Consider the following 12,675-nt stretch of genomic DNA (forward strand, 5'->3'; position numbering starts at 1 on the left):
GAGGGGCTTCGCTTCCTTTCTTCTTCCTCGTGTGCAGCCTAAATACCTTCTTAATTTCATCTCATTATTTCCTGCCTAAATAATTCCTCTCTCTCTCCTGGGGACTGTATTTAAACCTTTGATCTTCTCTGAAGTCTCACAGTCCTGATCACATCCTTTCTATTTAAATGAATCAAATGTCTTTTTGACTCATGATTTATAAATATGCCCACAGAGGATCAGAGGCAGCCCTGAAATGGCACACCTCAAAAATCACTCTCCGGGTCTCTGGCCAGAGCCAAATCACCCTGGGCTGATCCAAGTCACCTCTGGCTGGACCTCTATGCAGAAGGACCTGCTTGGCTCCTCTGCCCGCCCCATCTTGTCCTCCCCCTGCCTCCCTCCTCCCACCCCATGGTGTTGCCTGGGCTCAGGCCCAGCCGGGAATGGCCATCCCCAGGTCAGGAGAGGGTGAATGTGCCAGCAGTTGATGGATGCTGTCTCCTGGGAGGGGGGCACAGCTGCTATGCTGCACAGCCCCAGCTTCCCCCCCTGTCTCCTGGGGGTATCGCTGATGCAGAGCGCAGCTGGAGGGATGGAGAAGAGCAGCCCTGTAGGCACCACTGTCCTGGGTACCACCTCAGCACTGAGGCTGGCTGGGAAGGGCTGGAGGATGGGGTGTGTTGCTGTGAAGGTGGAGAGGATGGATGTGTTGCTTTGTTGTGCAGCAGTGGAGGTACTGGGGAGCGTGTTGTCCCTGAGCTGGTGTTGTGGTTATGGAAATGGCCAGGAGAGGCCCCTGTGCCATGGGCTGCAGTGCCAGACCTCTGCTGCAGGCTCTGGCCCGCTACCTGTTGCACAAGGCATGGAGATGGACCTCTCCAAGCCTGTTAGGGCAGCAGCTAATGAAGCTCTGTGGCATCCCTGGGAGGTCTCAGGCAATGCACCATCACTGCAGCCATCTCCCAGAGCCTGCTTTGTACTGCACCCCAGGACAGGGAGGGCTGCATTGGGTCTCCTGGCTCAAATGCGTGCTTGCTCCTGGGCTGATGTGGTGCTGACCCCCTGGGATGGGTGCCCTGATGTCCCCTGCTGTGGCTGGGCTCCGGACATAGGGCTCCTGGTGGGGTGCCCCAATGGTCCCAGCAGCCCTCAGTGTAGCTCCATTGAGGCTGGGCTGTGGGGAGAGAGCCTGTACAAATATTATTGTTGATATTATTACCCATAAATATATGCAGGCACTTAACGACCTTGGCATGGAGTGTTTCCTGGGGATTAATGACCAGTTGGCGTTAATGGTCCTTAGCTGCACCTCGGGCCATCAGCTCCTCCCAGGCCATCATTAATCCACAGGAAATGTCTCAGGCATCGATCCTCATTGCTTAATTAATAAATGCAACTTGTCTCCCTGCCTGAGATTTACAGATCCTCACTGCTCCTTTACCCCGTGCTCTGAAGGTGACTTTTTTAGCGGGGGTCCCTCACACCGGGAGGTCCTCGTGGGTTTTTGTTTCCTGGTGTTCATCTGGGTTATGGCAGCGGGGAAGTCCTCTCCTCTCCTGGGCGGGAGGGAAGGAACTGAAAAGCTGCTGAGTTTGGGGTTTCCTCAGCTAATGTGGCACAGCACAAGGAGGGCATCTTCCCTACTGCACAGGCTTGATTACCTTCAGCCCAGTGCGTCCAAGAGCCTGGGCGAGAAAGACCACGAACCAGGGCGAGAAGGACATGGTAATTCTCCGAGGTCTTAGCAGGTTCTATCATAATCGATGGTTTTTTGCCCACGAGTCACAACTCATCTCTAATCTTTCTCCAGGGAGGTGGGATTCAGTCTCTTTAGCACTCTCCACTGCTGCTTTCCTGGGCTGAGCATCCCGCTGAGCCTGGGCGCTCGCCGCAGGGATGCTGACCCAGCAGCCGGTGTGGAGACGCGGCTGCATTTAAACCCCATTCCCTGTTTCTTTAGCCTTTACCACCCCTTGGCTTTGTGCAGTGGGTGCTGCAGTATAAATCACGTTAATTCCTGAGGTGCTTTTCTGTGGGAAGTCTGAAATTCCCATTTTGGTTCCCTGGCTTCCCCAGCAAACTAAATTATTTTCATAGCCCCTTAAGGGGGTATTGTCAGCCCAGACTTACTGCCGTTATACACCGTATCTGAAACATTAATATCTCTTCTAAATATAGTGTATTGACAAGGTATCTGGTATAGTGTAAATCCTTGGGACATTTGATCCAGATCATTAAAACTGAGTGAAGGAGGGGAGGAATAGATCAAGTTACCTTGCCGCTCTTAATTCAAACAAGTGATGAATTATTCATTCTGCTATTAATTCTACAGCCCTCCTGCTTTTTATTTATTTCTCTATTTATTTTTTTTCTCCTCACAGATAGACAGCTCCAAAAAGGATGCTCGGGTGCCGGTGAGGGGAGGTTTGCCTGCTGGAGGATGGGGTGCACGGGGATGGGCTGCCTGTCAGTGCTGGCTGTGCTGTGCGGGGTTCTTGGGGATGCTCCTGGCAGAGGTAAGAGCCTGGTTCCAGCTCCTGGTGGGGACTCCCAGGGCTGGTTGGGCATCCATGGTCCCTGGGCTGGGGGGAGAAGGCTGTTTGTGGGCACAACTCCGGGGTGTGAACAGGTCCTGGCTCTCAGCCCACACAGGGCTGGGGGCAGCCTGGGGAAAGGAGCTGGGGTCTGTGGTTGCTGGGCACGCCACCGCGCCGGAGTTTCTGCTTCGTGCTTATTTTATGGCAGATCACAGGTAGGGGCTGTCCTGCTGCGGGGTATGGGTGCTTTGCTGAAGCCTTTCCCAACTTCAGGAGTTGCAGGTGTCTATACAACCAGATGCACACTTGTATACATGAGTGTAGGTGTAAGAGTGTGTGTGCTGCTGCGTGTGTAGCAACCCCCTCGCCTTACCTGGATGAAGCACCTGCCGGGATGCAGGGCAGAGCTGGCAGGCAACACAGTAAAATTGGGGGTCAGGGTGGGCCAGGTCAGCTCAGTAACTCTGCTAATGAGTGATCCCCCCCTTCCCAAAACCAGCAGGACCTTCTTCACAACAGGGCTACACCAGAAATCAAAACTGCATCCCAGCCCTGACACGGGTGCTCCTGAGCAGAGTACCTGCCCCGTGCTGCCTCCTGCGCCTGCCTGGGTTCCCCACAGCACCCCAAGGCTCCCAATCCTTAACCCATCAGTCTGCACCACGGCTACTCACCCCTCCCACGGGTTGCTCTCTGGTGTTGTGATTTCAGTAGGGTTATTCCTTTAGCACTCACACTGTATTACTTTATCCCCACTCATCCTAGCTCTGGCCAGCTTTGCTGCTTGTGCCAACACCCGCACGTGCACACGCATCCTCCTCTTCCCCATTCGCCGTGGTGCTGCATCCCACACACCCACAGGATGCCCCCAAACATCCCCCCTCCCTCCTTTTGCCAGTAGGTCACTGCGCCAGCCAGCGTGATGAAAAGCACCGTGTGCTGACGGGCTATTGATCTGCAATATACTTGGCCCAGATTGATGGCAGCGAGCGCCCGGCCTTGCTTGGGAACCTGCACGTGTCCCCCGGAGGCTCCACAGGGTCTGCATCCCTCCCAGACATGATGTATGTGCCCGCTCCATCAGCCCCTTCACCCCAGCCCTAATCAGGCCCAGGGACAGGTGGCAGCTGCACCCCCTCCTTACCCCTCCCCCTTATTTTACAATACCTGTGTCTCAGTGTAAAGATTTCAGTGGGAAATCGATCCCAACATGCATAACTCATTGTTAAGTGCATCGAGCCTTTCACCCCTATTTTTCTCAGCTTGAACTCACCGATACCACCATTATATGGAGAGAGCATCCTAAGCAGGAGGCACAAAGCTGGAGGAGCAGCAGCCGGGGCCCTGGCCAGGCTGGAACCTCTGAATGATTAAAACTTGCTCCCTATTTTTTTTTTCTCCAGGCAATAACTAGATGGGGATGCCACGCCATGGCTGGCAGGACAAGCTCACAGGCATGGCTGAACCCTGCTGCAGCCATGCCATGGGAAGCAGGGGGAGAAGGGGATGGTGGAGGGATGAGGGGTGATGGGGGGGGGGGGTCGTGTGTCCTCTGGGGAAAAGGGGTTGCCGAGCCCGGCGGGGGTCTGTGGAGCACTGGTGGGTTGGCAGTGTTGGTGGTGGGATGGAGCGGTGCTGTGCACCCCGTCTCCATCCTCAGAGACTTCATCCTCATCACATCCCCTTCTGTGTCCCTCAGGCATCAAATGTGGGGGGGTGCTCTCAGCACCCTCTGGCAACTTCTCCAGCCCCAACTTCCCAGGGCTGTACCCCTACGAGACAGAGTGCACGTGGCTGATCGTGGTGGCCGAGGGCTCCTCCGTCCTGCTCTCCTTCAGCCACTTTGAGCTGGAATACCACGCCGCCTGCGCCTACGACTACCTGCAGGTCTACAACGGGGCTTCCCGGGACCAGGGCAACCTCCTGGGCACCTTCTGTGGCCGCAGCCCCCCGCCACCCTTCTCCTCCGCCTGGCACGTCATGGCTGTCGTCTTCCGCTCCGATCGCCACGTGGCCAAGCGTGGCTTCGCCGCTGCCTACCGGAAAGGTAGCAGGGAGGGATTGGATGGCGGTGGCGGAGCGTCCTTCCATCTGTCCTTCCTCACCCTCCTCATCAACTGTGCCTCCTCACAGATGCCTGCGGTGGGCAGCTGACAGGGCTGTCTGGGGAGATCACCAGCCCCCGCTACCCCGAGAGCTACCCCAACGATGCTGAGTGTCGCTGGAGCATTGGGGGGGGCAGTGGTGGGGGCCCCCTCACCCTGGTTTTCGCTGACTTCCAGGTGGAGGGGGGCCAGGGCTGTGGCTTTGACTATGTGGCCCTTTTCGATGGCCCCACCGCTGCCGCCCCCCGCCTGGGACGCTACTGTGGCAGTGCCCGCCCGCCCCGCACCGTCTCCTCTGCCCCACACCTCCTCGTCCTCTTCAAGTCGGACTTCAACATCGGGGGCAGAGGCTTCAAGGCCCATTTCTACTCAGGTGCGTGGGAGGAGAGGTCTTGGGGGAGGGCAGGTGGTGACTATGTGGGGATGGGTCCCTGGGGCAGCAGTGGTGGTGGTGATGTTCTCTCTTGTGGCAGCAAGAGGAGAGGACAATGGAAAGGAGCCCTTTGGGGACAGCTGTGAAGATGCTGCTGTGAAGTGTAAACCTCCACACAGCGCAAAATGTGGTGTTGTGACTATCCCAGGCCCTGTGTTGACTTTCTCCCAAGGAAGAGCTGCCCTTCTTCCTCACTCACGCCATTCCCTGTGGACACAGGTTTCCTCTGTCTGCCCTTGTAGGACTTTGGGCACCTTGGCCATGGCCATTCCCCCCAAACTGATGGGTGCCCATCAGCCAAGCACAAGGCTGAGCAGCAGGGAGGTGGCGGATGGAGTGTGCTGTAGCAATAAAACAAGCAATCGCTTACCCCCAGCTCATCCACACCCAAGGGACTGCAGGTTCACTTTCATTTTTGTTCTTCTCCCCATTTTCCCTGAGCAGGAGAGTGCCAGGAGGTGTTCACCACCATCAAAGGGAATTTCTCCAGCCCTCGGTACCCCAACTTCTACCCCAACAACCTCAAGTGCCAGTGGAGCATCCAGCTGCCCCTGGGCTACCGGATCAAAGTCTTCTTCTTGGACATGGAGCTGGAGGGCCGGAGCAGCCTGACGGGCGGCTGTGATTACGACCACTTGTCTGCCTTCGACGGCGGTGCCGAGAACGGGTCCCTGCTGGGACAGTGGTGTGGGCGGGAGAGCCCGTCACCCGTCACCTCCCACAGCAACCAGCTGCTGCTGATCCTCCACACCGACCGCAACACAGCCAAGAGAGGCTTCTCCATCGCCTACGTGGGAGGTAAGGTCTCACTTGTGTGCTCCACAATGCTCTATTCCCATTGGGACGTGCCTGAGACCGTGTCGTTTCCAGAGGGACTGTGCAGTGATGAGCCTCACCTGCAGGAGCCAAGCGTGTGGCTCTCCAGGGATGCAGCGGGTAAGATGCACTGGGTGAGCCCCAGCTCTTGCAGGCTGAGACACAACAGATGCTCCACCCCATGTTTAGTATTCAGGAGATGCTTCCCAGCTTCTCCTCCTCACATCTCTGCTGCTGCCATTCTCTGCTCCTCTCCCAGGGCACAGAGGAGAGAAAACCTAGGGAGGTGTTAGGGGACCAAAGCTGCAGGGGAGGTGACCAGCTCAAGCGTCACAGCCTTGTTCCTCACTCACTGGGATGTTCCCCACTCACTGGGATGTTCCCCACTCACTGGGATGTTCTGAGCAGGCAGATATAAACCATGTGCTCTCCACCAGCAGCAGTGCCAGAGGGGCAGGACCCTGGGGCACAGTTCTTCCAAATCCACCCAACCAGCCTTGCCTGGCATCTCCCTGCTGCCAGTGTGCCCTGCATCCCAGACGTGCATCCACAGCCAGTGGGAGGAGCGGTGTGTAACCACTCTCATGGATTTGCCACCCTTTGCTCCTCTAAAGCCAGGGAATTTATGGTGTTCATTGTATTTCACCATAATTACCTCTGAGCTGACCCATGTGTCAGGGATGATTCAGGCAGGGGCAGCCTTGCAGGAGGGGCAGCAGAGCTGCTTGACCAGTGGCACAGGGGTTGCTGATGGCTGGCCCTGGGGTTCTCAGCTTTTGTCCCTCATCAGCAAAATCCTTCTCTGTTCCCAGCGTGGCTAAAGGGATTTTGGGGTGTGTGGCTGAAGGGGTAAGGGATGGGATGGTTTTGTCCTCAATCCTCTGGAGGGACAGAGATTGTACCAGACATCATCAGGGCTTTAGTGTGTACGGCAGGTCTGTTCCTGTCCTTGTCCTGTTGGTTTCTTACAGCTTGGCAGCAGTGTGCAGGGAGGGAAACCTTGGCCTCCCTGTGTCTGGTCATGGGGAAAGCCCCTTACTGCAGGAGGAGCTTTCGGAGAGGTAGATGGGACCTTAGCTGGAGGGCAGGGGGATGGACATGACTTCTCCCAGTTGCCTGAGGCTCCTGTATCCCCCCAGTACCCACTGCCGGATGCATTTTGGGGGGGGACAAAAGCTTGGACATGGAAAACAAGCCTCCCTCCATAAAGCTAAGGCTGCCTGCTACATTTGCCTGGTGATTCAGGCATCTGCTTGCAATTAGCAGCCGGCATGGCACATCCAGCTGCCAGCACCCTGCCAGGAGAGCAGCAGCTCTCACCGGGGGACACCAGCCCCTGCCCGCCACGAGCTTCCTTGGGAGCCCTCGGTGGCAAAGGGGCACCCCAGCCTCTGCACCCCCAGCCCTTCAGCCATGCAGGTATGTTCTTTTTGGGCCCACAGAAGGGCCTGACTTGGGCTGGGTGTGTATGATTCATGGCCGTTTGAATGAAAGCCTTCATGCCAGGAGAGAGGATCCATTTTCTCCTCCTCCTCTTGATCTAATGCACTTTAGTTATTTGGTAAATCTTCTAATGGTTTTATAATGCACTAAGTGGAGCAAAGTGACACTATTTTTTCGTATTGATTTTGTTGCATCTTACCAGTTTCGTGAGGCCAAGATACAGAAGGAGCTGGAATAATTCAATAATTCATACTGCCCGAGTGGCTGGTTCAGGCTGAGTGAGGATTAACTTTAAGGAGGGGGGTACTTTCCTCCCCTTTCTGCATCCAGAGGGGCCAAATACACTTCCAAAGGGAGAGGGGTGGAGAGGGGCTGGGTTCCCCACTGCCTCACTCCTCAGCATCATGGGCAGCCCAGAGCAGCTCCTCCATGTTATTCCCTCTATTGGCAATAACATTCTTCAGGAGGTGGAGGGCTGATAGCGCTCTGGACAGGACCTGGGCTGAGATCAGGGACCCAGCTCATCCTTCCCTGGGTCCCCCTAAGTTGCATCTCCTCCATTTCATTGCCATAAGAGTGTCTCATGCAGGGCTGTCCCAGCATGCAAGGGAGCTCAGTGCCCATGGCAGGCCAGCAGCAAAGCTCTGGTGGTCTAATCCTGTGCAGCAACTCAAATGTTTCACTGGCTCTGCAGTGATGGAGAGAGGCTGCTCTCACAGGGTAAGTCCTCCCTTCCAACACTGACAGCATACTGCTGCTGCTGCCTGTAGTGGCACTCAGGTGTTGCTCGATGAGCTGGGGGGGGAGGACAAGGCTTCAGAGGGGTGGTGGTGTCTCTCCTGGGGGTGAGTGCCTGGGAGCCGACCGTGTCTGACCTTGGCATGGGACAGGCTGAAATACTGAGATATTTTATATATAAAATAACACCTTCTGCATTTCATGTGTAGCCCCTTTTACCCTGAAAACTGACCTCATCCCCCGAGTCCTGCAGCAGCAAGGCCAGGTACTGCCATGAGGCTGATGTCCCCGCTGGTCCCCATGCCCTCGGTCACCCGCTTTGTGTGCAATGGGGACAGCAATGACCCATGACCATGGCTGGGGCTCTGCACGGAGCTACCACAGCCTGGGGGAGTCCCCAGCACCTCACTTGTACCTCACGTTCTGTCCCCACAGTGGTGCCCATGAACGTCAGCTGCACCCGGACAGACTTTCACATCCAGATCCCCGCGCAGTCCCTGGCTGGGCTGGAGAGGAACAGGATTTATTTGGGCAGCCCTTCCTGTGCTGCCCAGGTGGTTGGCAGCACCTTTAAAATACACACCAGGTTCGACACCTGCAGCACCGAGTCCCAGGTAAGCTGTCAGCAAACCTGCCTGTAGAGCCAGCTGGTTAGCCCTGTCCTGGTCATACCGGCTGCAGAGAGGGCTTGCCAGTCCCTGTCCCGTCTTCCCAGTAGATGCTGGTTGATTCATGGCCCTTCCAACCCTTGTGAGAACCACCAAGCCCTGATGAGCCACGGCCCTTGTCTTGCAGAAGCGCAACAACACGTCTGTCATTGTCAGCACCCTCTACATTGACTTTTCGGCGGGTGACCAGGAGGACATCCACCAGTATGAGGTGCAGTGTGAGCCAAAGAGGAAGGAAGCCTCCGTGACCCTCATCGCCGGCCCGGGCTCGGCCAGGCTCAGCCAGGCAGAAAACCTGGTGGATGCTCAGCAGTGGGAGGAGGGAGAGTTGGACATCCAGGAAGTGAAGAGCCAAGACTCCAGCGACATCGTCTTCATCAGCATCTGCATCCTGGCCGGGCTCCTCATGGTCATCGCAGTGGTGGGGCTCGTGCTTCTGTAGGATGCTGCTCCCCAAACCTGTGATGCCAACCCTGCTTGAGGTGGAAACACACCCCAAAACAACACCCTCACCCCGGGTCGAGCACTACCACACCTGCTCGAAGGGAGACACAGCTCCCAGGGCCCGAAACACAGCCTGAACCCAACCTCCACCTTCTCCCAGTGCCTGAAAAATCTGGGCAATAGGCAGCCATTTCCCTTCCCAATTTGTTTTCCTCTGTCTCAATCTGTCCCTTTGGCTCAGGAACGCAATTCCTGCGCTTCCCAGCTCTTCCCACACCTGCTTCAATTGGTTTTCTCTCTGGTGCTGCTGCTTTTGGGAAAGTAACGCTGTTTACTGATGGCTGCAAATCATCCTGTCAGTTATTTCTGGCTGAACCTTGGAGGTACAAACCACCCCCAAATACAGCAATATTCCCAACAAGTATTTTTCACTCTCCTGCCTGTGCTCGGGGCAGTGATGTTGAGCTCTGTTTTAGGTACCTCCTTGTGGCACGTACAGATGTAGCTCATGTAGATGCTTCCAAGTGACATCCCTGGATGTCCATAGGTGAGGTGATGGATGCATTTGCCAGGTGCCCTGGAGCTCCTTGTTTGATCTTCTCGTCTCACCTACCTGTTGCTTGCAGGACTCACCTGAGTGCTTCAGCCACCAGCAGCTGGAGGAAAAGAGGATGACTTCTCCTCTGGGTTTTCCTCCTTTCCAGCGTGCCCAGGTGTCCACCACTGCACAGGCATCACTCCTGGAGTCTGAAACCATGGGCACAGAGGTTTTGGTAACCTTTTAAAGATGACCTCAGTAGTTTCTGCTGTCAACCTCAGTCACACCAGACCTTGGTCCCTGCAGAAGGTGAGCTCAGCAGCCGAGAGCATAAAACCAGGAGTCCTGTGGTCACCTGCACCTCCAGAAAACTTGGGTTCCTCCCCAAGAGCCATCCCCAAGGTGCTACTACCTGCTGGGAGGCCAAATAGCCCCCACAGGCCTCTTGTGCCGTCTCAGCACAAAGGAAGTTCTCTTTCAGCATCATGTAGGGGTGGCTCTCACTCACAGAGCAGCCTGGGTGGGTCCTGGTATGGGTCAGAGCTGGTGTATGGCAGAACCAGTGTGAAATCTGTGTGAACACACCCCTGGGAGCCTGGTGTAGCAGCCACCACACGTTGTGGTGCAGGGAGAGATCTTAAAATGTCCAAATGTGGTCACCTGAGGGCGAAAATATTGAAGGAGAGGGCAGTGGGTAATCCAGGAGCCCTTTATCAGGGTAGCGCTGCTTCCCAAGGGGAATCCACCCTAAGGCCTCTGGCTGTTCCCGTGGCAGCATCACACCCCACAGCAAACACACTGCTGAATGTCCTCCAGCAAGAGTGCCCATCCTCATCCCCATGAGTGTAAGACCCCAGCAGCACCAGAGGTCTCATTGGGACAGCTGGGAAGGGAGATCCCTGGTGAGAGGGTGCAAAGTGCCCCAGCTGGGGAGGGAGCCCAGCCAGGGAGGGGGGATGGCACAGACCCACAGCCTGGAGGGAGGGACTGCCCAAAACAAACCTTTTTTCTCCTGTAAAAGACACTCAGATGACTTGCAAACAGACATCAGGAATCCATCATGAGTTGTCTTTCCCATCACCATGCCCACAGTCCTCACACACTGTGCCTCAGTATCCCTCCTTAGCCTGGTCCCTCCTGAGCAGGCAGGGAGAGCAGTGGGCATACACAGGGCTCCCATTACTCCTCTGATTATTTATTTAGAGCCTGATGATTCAATTGCACTGAGCTGAACGTAGACTCTCCATCTCCTGGCCTTGCTTATGGACGTGGAGCCGTGTCCCTCTGGAGCAGACAAAGGCGTTGCTGCTGCTGTGTGGGCAGGAGAGCCTCAGCTAGCTCCCTGCCACTGCCTGCATGCAAATCTGATGAAGAACGATCGTTGGAAATCATAGATCACAGAAAACAGGTCTGGAAGAGCCTCCAGGAGATTGGCTGCTTTATTCCTCTCCCTCCCTGGGGGAATTACTTCTGCTGGAGAGAAGCTGGGCTAAAATATCCTAAAAATCCCAGGCACGCTCTCCCTGTTTTCTCTGTTTATCAGGAGGGGTTTCTCAACGTGTGACACTGGGAGGACGTGCTGATGGGTGCTGTGTTTTTGTGTTGCTGCATTGATCAACTGCAGCTGCCCCAAAAGCAGGCACTGCTGCCTGCATGGGACCCTGCTCCCCATGTCCAGAGGCAGGGGGCCAGCCCTGGGGGTGCTGGGCAGGACAGGGCATCCCACCGGGGTTCCCAGCAAGCACGTAGTGTCGTGATCCATAAGACAGAGTTCTGGGGGGCTTGAAAAATCCCACCTGCCCCTGGAACGAGCTCTACAGGTGCTGATAGCCATGCCCTGACTGCCAGGAGCAGGCTGGAGGAGCCCCAGGGTGGGAGCTCTGCTGAGTGTGTGGAGTGGGTGCAGCTGTGCCCAGTCACAGGGTCTCTCTGGTGTCCCCAAAGCTGTATGTGGGCAGGGAGGGGAGGGAAGGAGGGTGGTGGTGGTTGTGGTCACGGTCATGGTCACCAGAGCTGCCTGGTGTGAGGATGGTAAGAGCAGCACCACAGCTTGGTGAGCTCTGGGGATGACTTGGTGAGGCTGGGTGACCCCTTGGTGGCAGTGCTGGAGCCCCCCAGGGATACCGGGGCTGTCCCCATGGTGTAGGGTCGAGTCTGGGGCTCTTTGGTTGCTTCTGCCCCGCTGCACATCTGGTGTGGGGAGAGGGATGGGGCCCTTCTGGCTGTGGGACTGTAATTAGGGGGATGGGTGCTTGGCTTTTCCCAGGAGCTCTACACAGCAGGTCCAGGCAGATGCATGCAGCCAGTCAGGGGCTGCAAGCCCAATCTTGGGGGGCTCACACTGCAGGAGCTGGCTGTTTGGGGGGGTTTCTCTTCTCCAAAGCGATGCTTGAGATGTGACAAGTAGCTGGGGTCCCTCTCCTCCCAGGAGTGCTTTATAGACCCCAGGTTTCTGTGCTTGGAAAACCTGAAGGATGTTGCAATGCTCCTGTCAGCAGAAGCGCTGTGCTCTGCTTGCCTGAGATTGATGTGGCCCGAGGGGCGTGCAGAGGCTCTGCTGACTCATGTCTTTCTCTGAAAATGAAAATGAAGTGGGCAGTGTGTTACCTTGGTGGCTGCTGAAGGAAAAAGAGAAGCTCCCTGAGCACCAGCTGGATGCTCACCCCTCCCCAGTAAGTGCCCTTTGGTGGTTTATTCTCTGTAGCACTCTGAAGTTTGCTGTGGTCATACCAGTGGTGCCTGGCATGCAGAGGCTGAACAGGGCGTTTGCTCTGTGATGGATGGGAGAGCTTACAGCTGGATTTTGAGCTTTTGGTCATGCTTCAGTGGCAAGTTTGGGGGTGATGGTGGTGCAGGTTTAACCCTGCCTCCCTTCTCTTGCTGGCTCTGCACATCACAGCCCTCCTCCTCCCTCTGTCTGGGACAGGAGTGCAGTGTTTGCAATGGTAAGATTCCAGTTTAGGCAAAATAC

The 12,675-nt window shown here is 56.1% G+C and overlaps 1 protein-coding gene across 1 annotated transcript; it reads left to right on the forward strand.

Moving 5' to 3' along the window:
- Positions 1-2,422: 2,422 nt before the first annotated feature.
- Positions 2,423-9,164, forward strand: CDCP2 (CUB domain containing protein 2; the record flags this gene model as incomplete). The annotated part of the gene is made up of 6 exons (XM_084265838.1): positions 2,423-2,498; positions 4,219-4,566; positions 4,653-4,997; positions 5,502-5,855; positions 8,490-8,668; positions 8,850-9,164. 6 exons carry the CDS (start codon positions 2,423-2,425, stop codon positions 9,162-9,164), a joined length of 1,617 nt encoding a protein of 538 aa, XP_084121964.1.
- Between the last annotated feature and the right edge of the window lie 3,511 nt (positions 9,165-12,675).

The sequence above is a fragment of the Gallinula chloropus genome, assembly GCF_964237585.1.
Source record: "Gallinula chloropus genome assembly, chromosome: 6".
Taxonomy (NCBI): domain Eukaryota; kingdom Metazoa; phylum Chordata; class Aves; order Gruiformes; family Rallidae; genus Gallinula; species Gallinula chloropus.